Source organism: Choloepus didactylus, chromosome 6 (genome assembly GCF_015220235.1).
Source record: "Choloepus didactylus isolate mChoDid1 chromosome 6, mChoDid1.pri, whole genome shotgun sequence".
NCBI lineage: Eukaryota > Metazoa > Chordata > Mammalia > Pilosa > Megalonychidae > Choloepus > Choloepus didactylus.
Window position 1 is genome coordinate 32,124,726 of NC_051312.1, and position 18,347 is coordinate 32,143,072.

General features: G+C 45.4%; 1 protein-coding gene across 50 annotated transcripts in view; it reads right to left on the bottom strand.

Moving 5' to 3' along the window:
* Window positions 1-18: 18 nt before the first annotated feature.
* MADD (MAP kinase activating death domain) overlaps window positions 19-18,347 on the bottom strand; it is a 117,113-nt gene continuing 98,784 nt past the window's right edge. For 19 of the 50 annotated variants that reach the window (XM_037838523.1, XM_037838510.1, XM_037838508.1 and 16 more), the window contains 13 exons: window positions 16,730-16,838; window positions 16,391-16,453; window positions 16,029-16,149; window positions 15,818-15,923; window positions 14,546-14,656; window positions 11,853-11,960; window positions 6,037-6,201; window positions 5,724-5,796; window positions 5,476-5,582; window positions 3,467-3,475; window positions 3,209-3,278; window positions 1,432-1,478; window positions 19-1,079 (listed from right to left, as the gene is read on the bottom strand). In XM_037838523.1, the coding sequence (XP_037694451.1) occupies window positions 975-1,079; window positions 1,432-1,478; window positions 3,209-3,278; window positions 3,467-3,475; window positions 5,476-5,582; window positions 5,724-5,796; window positions 6,037-6,201; window positions 11,853-11,960; window positions 14,546-14,656; window positions 15,818-15,923; window positions 16,029-16,149; window positions 16,391-16,453; window positions 16,730-16,838 (1,194 nt within the window). In that variant the 3' untranslated portion in view covers window positions 19-974. The remainder of the gene's footprint in view (window positions 1,080-1,431; window positions 1,479-3,208; window positions 3,279-3,466; window positions 3,476-5,475; window positions 5,583-5,723; window positions 5,797-6,036; window positions 6,202-11,852; window positions 11,961-14,545; window positions 14,657-15,817; window positions 15,924-16,028; window positions 16,150-16,390; window positions 16,454-16,729; window positions 16,839-18,347) is intronic. The other 31 variants (XM_037838549.1, XM_037838539.1, XM_037838538.1 and 28 more) reach the window with 5 other exon arrangements.

The window sequence follows — 18,347 nt, forward strand, 5'->3', positions numbered from 1 at the left end:
TAATCCAGGAAGCCCAAGGGGAGTTGAGGACATTTATTTCACATTCACACAGCTGTACATTTTCTATAAATAATGTGGAGCTGAAATATTTACAGTCACCTCCTGCCCACCTGGGCCGTCCCTCCCTTGTGGCACCCAGTGCCTGCAGACAGCTGTGTACACTCAACGCAGCCTGTTCCCACCTGCCCTGTGTCTGGGCAGGGCAGCCCGTGCTCCCGGGGACTCTGCTCTCATGCCGAAGTCAAGGCTAGCCACGGGCAGATCGCTGCTCTGCAACCGGCAGCCCCTCCACGCTCTCCACTGCAGTACTGAGGTCTTGGCAGGCCGCAGCAAAGCTGGGACCCTCGGATGATGGCTGCCAGCTTGGGAAAGGCGTAAGGAAGCAGGGAGGTTGCCAGCACTCCAGCTGCCTCCCCCCCAACTCTGCCCTTCCTCTCCCTGCTCCCCCTGGTTAGGAGGGCAGCCTCAGGTTTCCCTCACTGCCCCGCTGAGTGGACCTGCTCCAGGTGCCCACTTGGGCCAAATCCCAGAGGACAGAGCTGGACTCCTGCCCTGGAGGGTTATAGTGCCAAGCACAAGGACGAGGAAACACAACACAAATGTCTCAAGGACACGCACTAATGGACTCGCACTGACCTAACCTCAGAGTTCTTAGAAGTCACTGACCTGACAGGCAGGCAGACAGACACACACACACATACACACATTCTTGAGCCCTGAGGGAACAGCAAGCTGGTGTTCTGGGAGTGGGGAGGGAGAAGGGGGAAGGGCTGAGCTTGGTCCTGTGATTCACACACGCAAAGACACCCTTGGAGAGTTGCATCACTGGGAACCCACTAAGCCATGGTGAGGGGCTTGTGGAGAACACACACATTTCCTCCACTCTTAGCAGAGCAGCAGCGTGCACTGGGGACAGCGAGAGGGCAAGAGGCCAGGGGTGTCCCCGGGCCAGGCAGCAGCTTAATCCCTGTCCATCAGCTGGAGACGGGCCGGGGTGGAGTTCTGAGATCTTCCTCACTGCTACGAACCGCAGCCACATACGAGAAGAGACACAACACAGAGTAGCAGATCTCATGGGCCTAGAGGGGAGAGGAAAACTGGCAGATTAACAACACTGAGATTGTGGAGGAGCTGCCAAGTGAGAGACTCCTACCCTAATTTCGGGTAGAGACCTCTGGGCTGTTTGTGAACCCCAAGCCATGCCTCAGAAGCTGTCCCAGGAGAGAGGGGATTAGGATGTGTGTCTCTCTCCCAAGGCGGAAGACGTGTTCCAGCTTCAGCTGAAGCTTTGGCCTCGAGACCGAATTCACCTCTGGAGTCACTCCCAACGCCCACTCAGCCCTGCTTTCGGAGGGCCCCCCACTCCTGGCTGAAGGTCCCCAGGGAGCCCTGTGCAGACGCTGGCCTGGCAGGGCTGGGGAGCATACTCACCATTGGTGTCTTGTACTTGTGGCTCACCACTTCTTTAATTTCAGGAACTAAAACCGGACAGGCAAGAGACAAAACAGAAAGTTCAAAACTAAGAGCGACGGTGCCATGCTCCCCCAGGCGGCAGCGCCCGGTACCAGGGTCCCCTTCCCCTCTGTGGCCTCTCGCTGTGGCCACAGCAGCTTGGGCTCTCCCAGGGCAGACGCTGCTGGAGTTGACCCCCAGGGGTGGCAGTGGGGGTTATGTCCAGATTTGGGAGAAGACGGTGGTTTCTAGCCTGTGCCTCACCTTGCTGAGGTGCCCATGAACTCATCCCTGCCACCAGCCCAAAACTCTGGTCGTGTCAACCACACTTCCCGCTACTCCCGGCCCCTACCCGAGGGTCCTGAGGCTGGGTGGAGAGTGACATGGTCCTAAGCCCATCAGACTTGTAAGTCTTCCCTGAGTGGCAGGAGCAGCCCAGGCCTGCCTGTGTGAGGGAGAGCGTCAGAGGGCTCTGGAGCAGACACACCGAGCAGGAGAGACAGGGAGGGAGGTGACGGGGAGCACCAGGCAAAATACACACATGTCCACAGCCCAGGATGCAAGGCTAAGAGTCGCCTCTGCCCTGACCATGCAGGGGTCTGCTTGGCCGGAGGAAGGAGTGGGGAGCACCCCCACCCAGTACCCCAGCTCAGCCAGCATCACGGCCCCTGAGATGGGAGCAGAGTGGCAGGGCAGCCCACTGGGGCCAGAAGAGGTGGCGTGAGAGTTGGCCACACCTTCTTCTGACCCTGGGAGGTAGAATTCTGGGGACTCAGGGTTAACAGGGAATAAACTCATCAAACGGAGAGCAGGAAGCCCCAGGTCCTTCTCTTGAGCTGGAAGATTCCCCCAAATATCTCTCTGGCAGGAAGAGAGAAGGGAGCACGCCAAAGGGAGAAAACTCAGAACCAGTGAGCCAGCACAAGGGTGGAGGGAAGTTGGGAAGGAAGAGAGTGGGGAGAGAAAGGAAGAGACAAATCGGTGCTGTGAGCAGCTGGTTTGAAGGGAACCCACTCCACCCGCTGCAGGGCCCAAGGCAGGGGCCTGGGGAGAGGCAGCACGAGCTGAGATCACTTTACCTGCTGGAGAACGAAGGTTTTCATAGCAGTGATGAGGGGCACAAAAGAATGAAGCACAAACACAGCAGGAACTCAAAGCCCCAGGGCAAGAACACACTACACCACTCCTTAGCGCCCGGCTTGGTGAGGCTGCCTCCTACCCCTGCAACCTCTTTCCAGCTACACTGACCCTTTGCCTGAGGCCACTAGGTTTCCCTTCCCTCTGGAGGGTCCACCTGCTAACCCCACACATGCCCCTCCTCTAGCACAGAGGCTGGGCGGGGACCAGCTCGGCACCAGGGTCCAGGGTGGCTGTGTGGAGCGCTGGGCTGCCAGGGGGGTCACAGCAGGCGACAAGAACACAGCAGCGCTTGGGGATCGCCAGTCTGCTCTGCCCCAGAACTTTCTGACCACCAGCTGCCCGAGCAAGGAAAGGTGGCGTGGTTCGGTGAGCCTCTAAAACCCTAAACCTGAGGCCACCTGCCTTTCTGCCACCCATTCCCCAGCAGCCATGGCCTCTATTCCATTCTTCTCCCCTTCTTGCTCTCAGGCTTCCCTTCTCTTCCCTATCACTCCTGTTCCTCCTGCCCTCTCTCCCGAGGTTCCTCTTCTCCCTGCCCCTAGTCCCTCTTCTGGAGCTCCAAGGTTTGAGTTACTGCCATTTGAGTCCAGACCTAAGAGCAAAATAGTGTAATTACCAAATTCCTCCAGGACAAAGACGCCTCGAACTGTATTGCACTTTTTAATGTGATTCAGCTCTATGAAAACCTGCAAGAGAGGGAGGGAGGGTGGGGTGAGGCCCAGAGGCTCCACCCCGGCCCACAAAGCCCACTCTCCCAGCTACGGCCCCACCCGCACACAGAAAACCTACTTCCCAAAGGGAGGGCAGAAGAATCCACACACACACACACAACTCAAAAGTGCTAAGAAGTGAAGAAAGCAGAAAGGGCAAGTACCTTCCGCTCCTGGCCGGAGGAGAAAGCATGGGAGAGAAACGAAGGCGTTAGTTTTAATGGCCAAACCCACCCGGGAGGCCCCTCTGCTGGCCTGGGCTGCCCGCCCGTACCCTCTGCCCAGGGCAGCGCTTACAGGACACTGTGCCCCAGGGGTCCCCCGCTCAGCCCCTCTGGTCTCTACCCTTCCATGCATCCTCCTCCGGTGCAGAGGGCTGGCACAGGCACAAAGCTCCCTCCACACTGTCCCTGGGGTGGGAGGTGCTGGTATCCTCCTTGAAACAGGGTCCTGGATCTCCAAAGAAGTGTGTGGTGATCACAACAGCAGCTACCACCTACTGAACACCTATTAGGAGTGTCACAAAAACTCCTCCTAATTCTTACATCTGTGTGGTGCAGTATACAGTATCACCCCCATTCTACAGGCGAGGAAGCTGATGAGAAAGCTTGTTTGCCCATGAATAGTGAAGCCAGGCTTCAAATCTGAGTATGTCTGACTTCCAAGTCCACGCTTTTTCCACTTATTACCCCAAACTGTGCAACTCCAAGGGAAGGGTCCAGTGCCTCCTCAACTTCAACTGACTGTGATGTGGTAGAAGATGGACCACAAGGCCATTATCACATCGTCAGACTGAGAGGAGAGACAGAGAAGTCAGGCTGGGACTCCCCCTCTCCATAGGAAACATCTTCTGGGGCAGAGCCTGAAACTACAGACTAGCTTGTATGTGCTTCGCAACTTCTGGACAAGGGGAAGGATTCAAAGGGTTTACACCCTTTGGGAGGATGGGGGGAGAGGGCAGGCCTTCTGGGAGCTCTCTCATGAGCTCTCTTCTTCAGAACAGTCCAGAGCCCAGGGGCGAAGGGCCCAGTGGCTGCAGCCCTGAAACGCGGGCAGACGTCCGCTCCCCAAGAAGTGCTGGTACCTTCGTTTGTGGTCCAAAAAAGGACTGAGGTAAATCTCTCTTTGGGCTGAACCTAAATCTTTAGGGTTTCCGGTTACCCTAAGCCCCAGACTGAAAATATACTAAGGGGCTGCCAGGAAGCCTGGGTGGCCATTTCCCATTACACCAAACCTACTCAGCCCGAGTCCCTGAAGTAAGGAGCACTAAAACAGCAAGTGGAGAGAGAAAGCCCCGGTCAGAGCCCAGGTGTCCGTCTCCCTGTGAATGTGCCCCAGGGGCTGTGGTGCTGCACACGGTCAGATCTGCTCAGGGCCTCGGGGCAAGGAACCCACACACCAAGATAGGGGTAGGGAAGGCACTTGTGTGAAGAGGCAGAGCTGCAAACGGACCTGGGATGATGTGCTGGCCTCAGAAAGGAATTAACTTAAGGGATGTCCACTGAGAGAAAAAGTAACACTGTGTTAAAAGTCCAAGAGAGAGGAAAAAAAAGTCAGCCCCTATGGTGGAATCACAATCAGGGAGGGTGTATCCTGGGGTGCTCCCCAATCAAAAGAAGGGGAACAGGGCCTGTGGAGCAGGGGACAGAGTGGGAACACTGAAAGGAAGGAAACCAAGAGGAAGAAGGATCAGCAGGAAAAGAAAAAGGCAAATAAACACACACACTCCAGAAAGGACAGATACACGCTACTCACACACACACAAAAGCTTCACGCATACCAGAAACACGCGAGGAGAGTGGCCAGTCTGGACTCTCAAAGCAAAACCACCAAGCGGAAGCACACCCTGGGGGTGAAGGAAGGCAGGGACGCTGTGCAACGAGGGGCCACGGGAGACGCTCCCACTCACACTGAGCTGAGTCTAACGGGCGGGCGGAGGCAGCCAGCCTTCCAGCCTCCCGGCAGAGGCTCCCTGCTGCCCCCTCGCGGGGCCTGGGGGGTGCCACCGTCACTCTGCCCTCCCTCAGATTTCACCCTCCAGTCTGGCTGCTCCAGTTCTCTCACTAGCCCCGGACGCCCCGCTTTGCACTCAGTGGAAATGCACTGGGGACCTGGAAATGGATCCTTCGTGACAGACGGAACAACTTGGCCTTGTGCTGCCGCTTGCACCCACCTGGTTGTGCATGAACTTGAGGTTGATCCCCTCCAAGGTGACCTGCAGCAAGCCACCCTCACCAGTCTTCATGTCCTGCACAGGGAACTCGCCACCCAGTTCGGGCCCTGCGGTGGGGGAGGAGGTGATCAGCTAACCGGTGGGGTGGGGAGTCCCAGAACCTGGCTTCCTTGTCAGGCCTCTGACACACAGAAGGCCTGATGGGAATAAAAGCAGAAACTCTCTCCGAGTGGGGAGAGGCCTCTCACCGGGCTTGATGCTCTGCTGTCGGGCAGCAGCGCGCTCCATGCTGTCCTTCACACAGTAGTACAGCTCCCGGCACTGCGGCGCAAGGGGGGAGAGGGCCCTCCTGTCACACGTGCCTTCCCCAGCTCCCCGCCCTCTGCTCTGTGACGTCTGCTGAAGGCCTGGGCTCATGCCCGGGCCTCCGAGACAGCTTTGGGGATCCCAGCCAGTAGCTGGAAGCACACGTGTGGCTCCAGACATGGATTTTCTAAGTTTAACTTCCCAGCAAATACAACACTTTTGCGCTTGGACACCCAAACAGAGCCCCTGGGGTACCTTCTTAGTATAGAACTTGTTGAGCTGGGTTTCAGAGCCGTTCCTGCGCCACAAGCACAGCACCTTGGTCTTGGGGCAATAGGTCATGTTTATGAGCTTCTCGTACCACCAGCGCTCATACACTGTCCCGATGTTGCTGCGTAACACCACACAGTCGTCACACACCTGGGGGAGTGGACGGAGCAGTTTCAGGGCCACTGGTCTCCTCCAGTCGCTCCCACCCGGCCCACACTACACTGGGCGAGGGCGGGACCCCTGGCCCTGCGAGCATCCCCTTGGTCAGGGTTTCTGTGTTAAGCACACAGTACTCCCGAGGGGGAGACTTGAACACAGAACCGCTGGACGTGTGTCTTCCAGACAGGTTTACTGAAAGAAAAGTAGTCGCTGAAATGAACCTGTGAGCAAGGAAGGAGGTTCACTATTCAATTCAGTTAGTGTTTTGTGTATTACCTCTCACATGTTCTACAAATTTAAAGTGTTCGAGGATACCTCATGTCTCCATCTTACAACTTTAGGAATCATCTCTGTTGACAAACGCAAAGGAAGGGGATTATGGCAGACTTAACCAAAGAGGAAAAAATGGAACCAGTGCACTTTCTAATCCTGGCTCTGCCCTACTTCTGTATAAATCTTATTAAAAATTAATTTACACCAGTGGTACATGAACAATGCTTATTGTAAAAAAAAAAAAAAAAATATATATATATATATATGTGTGTGTGTATGTGTATATACACATACACACACACACCATACAGGATGATGTAAAATGAAAAACAAAAGTCCCCCTCCACATCCTCTTCTTGCTCAATACCCTCCCTTGTAGATTTATCTGTTCTTATGGCTTCAATTTTATGAAAGCTACACCAGCAGAATGGTTAGGAGCACAGGCCTAAGATCAGAATGCCTGGATTTGAATTCTGGTCCTACCATTAGTTAGCTGGGTCATCTTGAGCAAGCTGATCTCCCGGTGTCTACGTTTCCTTATGTATAAAATGAGGAGAGTAACAGGAATAGCCTCACGGAGTTATCGTGAAGACCAAGTAAGCTGATGTGCGTACAATTCTCAGAGCAAAGCCAGGCACAGAGAAAGCAACCTTGTTAGTGGCTATATAATAACATCATTATGAATAAGAGATATAATCACAATGATAATAATTATCCTTACTGTCATGTTGATGGCTCTCGAATCATTCTCCATATTAGACCCTTCTTCCCGAGCCCCTGAACCTCTCTTTGTTTGGCTGCCTCACATACAGCACCTCAAAGGCACCAAGTCTGAGGCTGAGTTTGACATGTAACCCTGGGCAGATTCTTTTCTAAGCCTCGTTTGAGTAAACAGCACCACCTCTATCCAGCTGCCCAAGTCAGAAGTGGAGGTAAGGCAGGACCCCTTCGTTTGCCCTGTAACTACCCCCATCGTGGGTCCCTTCCATTCTACCTCAAATATCCCTGGAACACTCTTCCCCTCCCCCACCCCAAACATGAACATTTACTCTTCCTTCAAGGCCAAGCTCAAAGGTCACTTCTTTCGAGGGGTCATCCATGACTCCTAGACCCTCTGCTATGTATTCCCTCAACACCTGCCCCGTGAACATCTTCTGTTGTAATTCTCCTCACACACTGTGACAGTTTGTTTAATTCTCCATCTTCCCCAATGGCTACAGAAACCTTGTCTATTTTGTCACTGCCATAACCCCACATCCAGCAGAAGACCTAGTATATAATTTGTGCTCCATAAATACCTGGTGAATGACTGAAGAATGCCTGAGACTACCAGGTTTAATCCACTACATAAGAATTTATTGGGGGTTCTAAAAGCCTTATGAAGAAAAGGGTCAAGAAGCAGAGTAGGAATTGGAAACCTGACATCTAGCCCCCGTTTGACTCTGTGGTTTTCAGTAAAGTCTTCTCCATATGAAAATGGAGACGACCACACCACCTTCCCTAAAGCTTTGACGTCATGTAAAGGAGAGAGGCAGGGAGAACACATGATTTCTAGGCTAGTGATGAAGAAAATAACCTGTCATATTTGCTAATACTGCTCGTGCAGGTTAAACAGGCAAAAATCTTTGCCAGAATCTATCAAAATTTTAAATGTATATAACTTTGGTCTAGAAAATTCACATTTAGGAATCTACCCTACTGAGATACACGTTCAAAGATATTCAATGAAGCAGTGTTTTTAAGGAAAAAATGTAGGGAAGGACTACTTAAATAAATTACAGTACATCCATATAACAGATGACAGCTAAGTAGCCATAAAAAAAAAAAAGACATGTTTACATAATATGAAACATGGAAAGATGTCTAGGATACATTAAGTGAATAAAAGCAAATTATAAAACAACATTTGTGGTTGGATACCACTTTCGTAGACACTAAAATAAAATTCCATATTAAGTAAGTTGTATTTATATAAATATGCAGTTTTTTTAATCCAAAAAGACTCACACCAAAGATTTCACTGAGATATGGGATTGGAGAAAGAAAAGGGAAACTTTATTTACTTCTACATGGTATGAAACTTCTAAAGCATATATACTGTTTTACATTTGTAACTTAAAAAAAAAAGGCAGAAAAGATGATTTTAAAAAGTCTTCTCCAGCCGGCAGGCTTGCTCTGAGAAAAGCTAAACCAGATAACCTTACAGCATCCAGGGGATGACAGAGTGATGTGGAGACACTCTAACTTGGCATGGAAACACAAGGGTGATGGATCCAACCTCGTGCTCCAGAAACCTTGTTCAAGGCTTCCTTTGACAGTGCTGAGTCCTATCTTTGGGGTATCTTCTGGACAGATTTATTTTGCAAAAGGAAAAGAAAAGGGCAAGAATCACCTGCCACCTCTATGTGGCACAGATGTCCTAAGTTAGCCCTCAGCTTTACCTGGATGTCTCAATGCAGCCCCTCAAACTCATCATGTCCAACATTGAACTCGACATCTCTTTCTGGGCAGATCTTCCTTCTAAGTTCCTCATCTGAGTAAACGGTACCACCACCCAGCCCTCAGCTCTGAGATGTATCTAGCCAAATTCTAACACTTCAATGGGGTGACATAAAAATAACTCCCATCTCAGCAACATTGACATGTATGTTTCTGCTTCTGAGCAGCATGCCTGTATTTGGCAAACCATCTGTCATAAAGTGGTGAATATGAAAAACAGTTTCAACTAAATGAAAGGGAGCAGATAACTTATCAAAATTATTTTATGTCACTGCTTTCTATAGGCATTGCCTTTGGCTCCCCAAATACTTAAAGAGATCCATTTTAGAATTAAAATGCATAAATGAAGAAAACACGAACAACCTTGTCCTTGACAAGGAAGGCTTTTACTAATTTTGCCTCAAAATCCAGGATCCATAAAAGAAAAGATTGATTAATTCAACTACATAAAAATAAGAAGCACCTGCATGATATAAAATACCATCAGCAAAATCAGAAGACAAATGAGGAGGTTTACAGAGGATAAACCAGGCTGGGCACATCTGAACCCGCAGACTGAAGAGAGACGACCCTGTGAGCAACAGGCAACACAGCACCACCTATGACATATTCTTGCCAAAACACAACCTGAAACTGATCAAACCTCCACACTGGAGTACTAGTTCATTGGAAATACAGGTGATAGAGAAACATGTTAAATGACACCAAGGAGATGCAGTCAGCAAAAAATCTAGGATGGGGGATACACAACAAGGCAAATGATGCAATTTCCTCAATAGAATAAATAGTAAGGGAAAAAAAGAGAAAGGGGAGTGTGGTGCCTTGGAGTTACGTATCCCAGAAAATCATGTTCTTAATCTTAATCCATACTCATGGGAGTGAGCCCTTGTAAACAGGACCTTTTGAGGAGGTCACTTCAGGTAAGGTGTGACCTAACTGAATCCAGACGCGTCCTAATCCTATTACTGGAGGCCTTAAAGAGAAGGCCACAGAGAGAGCGAAAGCCAGGGAGCAGCCAGGAGTTAGAAGTCAACAGAACACAGAAGAGAGAGAAGATGCCATCATGTGCATTGACATATAATGGAAAAGCTAAGGAACCCTGAGGAACGCCGGCAGGCAGCCCCAGAACTTCACCGTCTTTATGGAGAAATCATCACCTTGCTGACACCTCAATACTGGAATTCTCTTAGCCTCAAAACCATGAGGCTATAAATTCCCATTGTTTAAACCAACCCATTGTACCATATTTGTTTTAGCAGTTCTAGGAAACTAAAACAGGGGGCTACTATATATGTATATCTACTACTATAAATGTATATAGATACATATATATATGTATATGCTGAGATACTTAAGAGTCATATCAACCAAATCCAATATGTATATCTTGTTTGGATTCTAATTCAAAGGAACCAACTATAAAAAGACATTTTTGAGGCAAACAGGGAAATAGGAACACTGACTGGATATTAGATAACATTAAGGAATTATTACAATCATTTCAGGTGTGACAATGGTATGGTGGTTGTATTTTTAAAAAGGTATCGCTATCTGTTAGAAGTACATACTTAAATATTTATGGATGACATGGCATGATGTCTGGGATTTACTTTAAAATAATCCAGTGTGGGGGAAAAAGGAGGGGTACAGATGAAACAAGATGGGCCACATGTTTATAGGCAGTAGATACAAGGGGGTTCATTATACTATTCTTTCTACATTTAGGGATTTCTGAAATTTTCTATAATAGTTAAAAAATATAAATGACAAATTGGAAAAAATATTGGCAACTCATATCACAGACAAATGGCTAACTTCTCTAGTTAATAAAGAGCTCCTAGAAATTGGGAAGGAAAAAACCAACCACCTAAAGAAAAATGGGCAAAGGACATGAACAGTTCACATTAAAAGAAATACAAATAGTGCTTAAACACATGGAAAGATACACAGCCTCACTTAGCATAAGAGAAATGCAAGTTAAAAACTACATGTCAGATTGACAACAATTCCAACAACACATTCTGTTGGTGAGGGTGTTGGGAAATAAGTGCTCTTAATACATTGCTGGTGGGAGTGCAAAATAGTACAACCCTATGAAGCACAATTAGGCAATATCCATCAAGTGGACAATGCAGTTACCCTGTGACCCAGCAATCCCAGTGCCGGGAATACTTACAAATATATCTGCACGTGTATGAGATGAAGTCGGCACAGTACTATCCACAATATCACTATTAGCAACAACAAAAAACGGCAAGCAACCCAAGGATCCATGTATACGGACTGGTTAAATAAACTATGATACAGCCACATAGTGGTATATTATGGAATGAGAAAGCTCTTTTTTAACTGATATAGATGATCGCCAGGATATGTTTAATGAAAAAAAGCAAGATACAGAACAGTAAATATGATATGCTAACTTTTTTTTAAGAAAGGGGAGAAATAAGAATTTATATTCAAATTTTATTGTGTTTGCATTAAAAAACCACCGGAAGATACAAAGGAAACTAACAAAAGTGCTTACCTATAGGAGGAAAGGGATGAGGCTGGTGGGAAATGGAGTGGAAGGGGATAAGAGTCAGAGTAAGACTGCTCAACATACTATTTTATGTTGTTTTGATTTATGAACGTGACTATATTAACTATTCAAAAGTATATTTTAACTATTCAAAGTAAATATTAAAAAAAAAAAAAAAAAGGAAATGGTGAATGGTGAGGAATTATTTGCGTATAACCTAACAATTTAATGATAAATGGATTGTGAAAGAGGAATGAGATAAATGGGAAAAATATTCTGGCAACAGTTCTAGAAGCTCCTCATGACTCTCAAATGCTCCTTTGGGCTTCCAGCACGGGCCAATACCTACCTCCATGAAAAAGATATCTCCATTTGTGTCTGTCCCCGCATGTACCACAAATGTCTGCTTCTTCATGTGCCGGCTGCCACTGGACCGGATGGAGAGATCACGTCCATTCTAAGGAAAGAGAGCTCTTTCAGGGACATCTGTAAATCCTTCTCATATAGGGCTCAGCAGTTAAATTCATATCAGCTTCCTTAGCATAGTCTGATCTGCTGGCCACTGGGGAAGTGTTCTCAAACTTTTTGGTCTCCGGACCCCTATACCTGTTAAAAATTATTAAGTCACAATAGCCAAAAGCTGGAAGCAACCTAAGTGTCCATCAGCAGAAGAATGGCTAAACGAAAAGTGATATATCTATACAATGGAATATTATTCAGTCATAAAAAGGAATGAAGTTCTGATATATACTACAACATGGATAAACCTTAAAAACATAATGTTATGTAAAATAATCCAGTCACTAAAGTATAAATAGCGTATGATTCTATTCGTATGAAATATCTAGAATAAACAAATTTCAAAAGAAAAAATAGATTAGAGGTTACCAGGAAAGGAACTGGGGAGTTATTGCTTTAAAGGAAAAGAGTTTATTTTGGGTGATGAAAAAATTTTAGTAATGGAAGGTAGTGACTTTTGGGAACAACATTCCCAAAGTAATTGATGTCACTGAATTGCACACTTAAAAATGGTTAAAATGGCAACTTTTATATGTTACCACAATTAACAAATAAATAATTTTTAAAAATTACTGAAGACCCCAAAGAGCTTCTGTTTGTGTGTCATATTTGTAGTATTTACCATAATAGAAATTAAAACTGAGAAATTTTTAAAATATTTATTAATTCCTTAAAAATAAGTAACAGTAATGATATATCTATTACATGGTAATATAAAGATTTTTAAAAAATAATTATATTTTCCAAAACAACAAAAAAAAAGAGTGAGAAGAGTGTCACTGTTTTACAGTTTTGCAAATATTTTTTAGTGTTTGGCTTAAGATAAAATAGCTAGATTCTTATATCTGCTTTGTATTCAATGTGATGTGATCTGTTGCTTTGGTTGAGGTATATGAAGAAAATCTAGCCTCACATATATGTATTTGGAAAAGGGAGGAGTATTTTAAAAGCCTTTTTAGATAAGTATGCATAGTCTTCTTTAATACAAATCCAAAACTCATAAAGTTAGTTGCGATATGGAATTTAAAAATACATTAATTATTGGAATATCTAGAAGTAAATATCTGAAACTATCAAACTCCAACCCATAGTCTGGACTCCTGAAGACAAGTGTATAACAATAGAGATTACAAGGGGTGACAGTGTGATTGTGAAAACCTTGTGGATCACACTCTCTTTATCTAGTGTATGGATGAGTAGAAAAATGGGGATAAAAACTAAATGAAAAATAGGGTGGGGGGTGATTTGGGTGTTCTTTTTTACTTTTATTCTTTATTCTTATTCTGATTCTTTCTGATATAAGGAAAATGTTCAAAAATAGATTGGGGTGATGAATGCGTAACTATATGATGGTACTGTGAACAGTTGGTTGTACACCATGGATGACTGTATGGTATGTGAATATATTTCAATAAAACTGAATTTAGTTAAAAAATACAATAATTTTTTGTACTCTGTTACATTAAAATCCATTGGTCTACTTTACATTTTGAATGGCTCTTTTACTACACTTGAATTTGTAACATCACATATTGGTCATTTGGAAAATACTGGTTCACTGAGTTATGCAGCTCTCCCAAATGCTGATACATTTCATTACACAGTATCACAAAATTAAATTCATTAATATTGACTTCAATCTCATTCAAAAAGTCTTTAAATATTCAGCAGCTTCAAGTGCAAAAGTTTCCCAAAATTCTAATTTTCATTTAAAAGCTTAAATTTTATCATGAGCAACAAATGTCAGCTGTCTTCCTTGAAACAAGGCACACTTCATTAATGTCAGTTTAGTTTAGCTTGTCATTCTTTCGAATAAAAATGACACTCCATGAAAAAGAAACGTCTAGTTCATCTTGCAACTAAAACTATTTCAAATTGCTTTTCCTCAAAACAGCCATTATACTTGGGTTTGCAGCAAGAGCGCTTTATGTATACTTTCCATTTTGTCACAGAGAATATTAAAAAGATGTATAATGAATGACTGAGTAAATAAAATTAATCATTTTAACACCTTCATCAAAGACCTTTATAAATGAGACTGGTTTTTCCTGTTTTGTTTTTTTTTTTTGTTTTTTTTTTTTTACTGTGAATGTGTGGAGGTGAAGAATAGGGTGGCCACTGCCTTGACTTGTGTTAGGACAACAGCACACATTTTTATTCACCAGAGCTTCTACACCATCAGTGCAAATGTCAACACAGTGAAAAATGCAAATAGCATCCTGGTATTATCATGAAAATCGTTTTGACCTTGTGGATCCTTTGGGGTCCGCAGACCACACACGGAGAGCACTAGGATGGTTTTAGTACAATGAACCCTACCCTGGAACAGAAGGGCTCAAGCCTTATCTATCGTCAAAGACTACTGCCTCATTTCCAAAACGGGGGGTGAACTGGCTCCACCGACATACAAGCCAAGAAATGACCTGTGGGGAAGTCTCTGCAATAGGCCAGAAGGACCAAGGCAGAGAGAGGCTGACATGTGCAGTGGAAGGGGAACCAAAGGGTTGACCTAGATGTGCTTACCAGGTTTGCCAGCTGATCAAGCACTTCGTTGATTTGCTGGCTGTACATGAGCCCGATGTGGGACTTTCCCATCAGGCGCCTCACCTTCTTCCGGATGTCGTTCTTATTTACCTGGAAAGTAAGGCCAAAACAAGACCTTAACGAGGAAGGGCTCTGCTCTCAACTGAGGCTGAGAGAAGAGGATGTACAAGTAAGCATCCTACTACCTGACAGAAGAGGAATTCTGAAAGAGCACATCCCTGGACATGGGAGGAAACATTCAACTGTGTATTCAGCCAGTGTGCTGGGAAGAAAAACCCTGGCTCTGTCCCAGATGGCTTCTGCAGATAGGCGGTCCTTAGAGCAGTTCCGGTTCAAGTGGACTGGCAATCAAGAAGACACTTCCTTCCTATCCCCAACCAAAGCCACAACGTTGACCCCTAAAGCCACCCTAAAAACCCCTGGGGCTCCTCAGAGTATAATTCAGAAACAGTCACTATCCTACACTCAGTCGTAGCTGAGACACCCTCCTAGGGATAAGGACATCATTCTTGCCCAACCAGAGTTAACTGGTACCCCTGGAGGTCGACAGAGGAGGGTGAACATTATAACAGAAAATGAAACAAACCAAAAGGGGCTGTAGGGAATTCTTGGCATTTAATCTAGTAATGCCTGCAAATTCAGGAAGGTGGGAGAACAGGAGGAGAAGAAACCCAGAGGCTCATTCTGAAAACAACTCTTTTCTACCCACCAACGCCAAAACATGTTTTTCTCTCAGAGCAAGACTCTTCTATTTGGTAACATACTTCTTCCACAGCTATAAAACCCAAGTACATTAAAATCAAACTAGAACCTACAACTACTTTTTTAATGGGTAGCTCTTCTTACTTTAATGGGTAGTTGTGGGAGATTCTATATGATAAAGAGCTGGTGCTGAAAAGTGAATTCTAAGCTTCCATTCTAAGGCTTTAGAACATTTTAAAAATATATTTTTTTAATTTGTTGTATTCTATGGGGAACTTTATTTGCATCTTAAAACTACTTAGCAAAGGGAGCCAATTTAAAAGTCAAAATAAACAATTGGTATGGAATCATCACCTTCACAACATTCCTTCGCAAAACAGCCTGGCAACTTCTGATAAATGGATGATGTGTGAGCTGACAGACCTCAGACTTTCCATCACGAAGAAAGCCTTAGTAAGAGGCTCTGACAGATGTCTCGCTGCCTCAGAATTTAGGCAGTAAGAACAAGCCTTGCACCTCCAGCAGCAGGAGCAGCAAAACTGACATTACCTTCATCAGCAGCATATAGGAGATGAGGTTGTGCAAAAGTGTGGCCAGCAAGCGATCTTCATCATCCTCCAGGCGTTTCCGATCATGTTCTCCCAGGGACAGGTATCTGAGGAGAAGACCCGAGACAAATCAGCTCCCAGGTAGGAGATCACAGAATAAACTGGGAAGAGGCAGAATTGGCCTATTCCCAAGGGTTTCCTAAGCCCCATACCTGTCAATCATTTCTTGTGGACCCTGGTCCATACCCATCCCTTCTCTCTCCAGCATCACAGCATCTAAGAATGCATCTTCCCAGAACTGCATTTGGTCCCATAAGGTAGAACGCTCTTTGCCTGTGAAGAATAGAGTTTTTTAAAAGGGGCTTGTTTAATATATAAATAACATAGCTACCAAAGCAAAATAAAGAATAAAGTCCAGAGGAAAGGGAGTAATTACAAACTCCAGGACAAAGGAAGCATAAGCCCCTCTACCCCAGATTTAATCTTCCTGCCACCGGCCCCAGCTGCCTCCAAGTGAGGCCCAGTCCCACCCAAGGTGGAGGTATAAACACAACACACACAGAAAGGTGGTTACTTATAGAAAAGGTCTCCATAGCAGCATCCTCTAACTGGTCCCACATGGATCCTTTGTCCCTTCCTGCCAATTTGTGAGCAGGAGGGACCATGGTAGCAAGAAAGAAAAGAAAGGAAGAAAGACAGAGGCTATTGATTAATACCAAAATACTATCTCTTCTAGTTTCTACCCACTGCTTTTTCCAAACCCAGTAAGTCACCTGCAGATGTAAAAATGCCATCTAATACCAGCCACTGAGACCACCAAACAGCCAAGCAGCTGTTTGATCAGTGCTGCCCTACCCCCTGGCTGAGCCCAGCTTTCTTCCAGAGCACAGGGACTTCTCAGTCTGTTTCTCACCTAGGAGTCCCTCATAGAGATAGACCCGCTGGCTTACATCTTCAGAAGAGCGAACTGGGCTGCCCACCAGCTTCTCCTTGACGCTTGGCTTCAAGCTGTGGGCTTTACCCTAGAGAGAAGACGTGACAGGTTAGCTGCCAGAGGCACAAATGCATAAGGCAAAGAAAATCAAGCAGCTCATTAAGAGGCTCACACACCAGTCACCATCCACTAGCAGCATATATACTCCAGCAGCCCTGCTTCTGCTACTTTGCCTGCCTCTAGAATTTGACCAAAAGCCAATTTGATAATCCTGCTTTCTGTTACCACCTCCTAAATCATGCGATCAAATTATCATTTTGACTTACCTTTATTCCTTGGTCTCTATAAGACTCTTTTCTCTAAAAAACCAGGCAAATTCTCTGTAGCACTGTGGCACAGTGGAAAGAACACAAGGGTTGAAGCCAGGCTGACCTGTGTGCAGATTCCCGCCTCTTATTAGCTATGTGACCTTAGGCAAGAAACTTGGCTCCTCTGAGCCTTGTCTTTCTCATCTGGAAAATGAAGGTTCTATTACCTACCTCATAGGACTGTTTTGAGGATTAAATTTAAAAATACATATAAAGCAGTTAACAGTGCCTGGCACATTGTTGGCATTCGATTAATGTTCATTTTCTCTTTTCTATGTCTCTTACTGCCCCTTAGAAATGTCACTAACTTTATCTGCCACTTCTGCCATACTAAACTTTCTATTCATCCAGAAAAGATTTTCCGTTAGGTAAGAGGTAGGCAATACCATGCCCATTTCACAACAGATGAAACAGTAAGCAGAGAAGCAACTGATCAAAGGTTATCAGGCAAATGTGTGACTAAACACCAGTCACCTGGTTCATAGTGCAATACTTTATTCAGAGGACCACAACAACTTAAGAGAATCTATTCCTTGCTAAAACACCCTGTTTGGGGCCAAGAAATTTGGATAAGTGCTCTCAGCAACTCAACTGTACAAAGAGCCCTTGTCCACCAGTCCAGGACAAGTAAGAATTTGTCCCAGGAAGGTGCCAGAAAAGATAGCACACAGCTGAGGGGTTCTTGCAGGACTGCTACTCCATAATATTTATTTTAGTGTCCAGGATGAAAGCACACTGGAAGGATTAAAATACTCTTATTGAAAGGAAGGAAGGAAGGGAAGGAAGAGAAGAAGGAAGGAAGGTAACAACAACAAAAATCCTATACTGTTTAGATTCAAGATGGCTAGCAAAATAGATACCTAGTAAAGCATGTCTAGCAAAATGTTAAGAACTGAGGAATCTGGGTGTAGGTATATGGGTGTTCATTGCACAATTCTTCCAACCTTTCTGCATGTTTACAAATTATCATAATAAAGTTTTGGGAGAAAATTTTTTAAAATAAATTTTTAAAAAGAAGAGGAGTTAAAGCCCATTAACTTGACTGGCTCTGGGGGCTCTCAAGCCTCCTCCCGCCCACACTCTGGGACTTTACTTGTTCTATTAGAAACAGATATCTAGAAAGCCCCGGGGGTGGGAATGATCCGCAGTGTTAAATACTCGATTTCATTTAAATTCCATACTCCATTCTCTCTAAAAACCCAATATAAGACCAATGAGCTCTTGTGGAG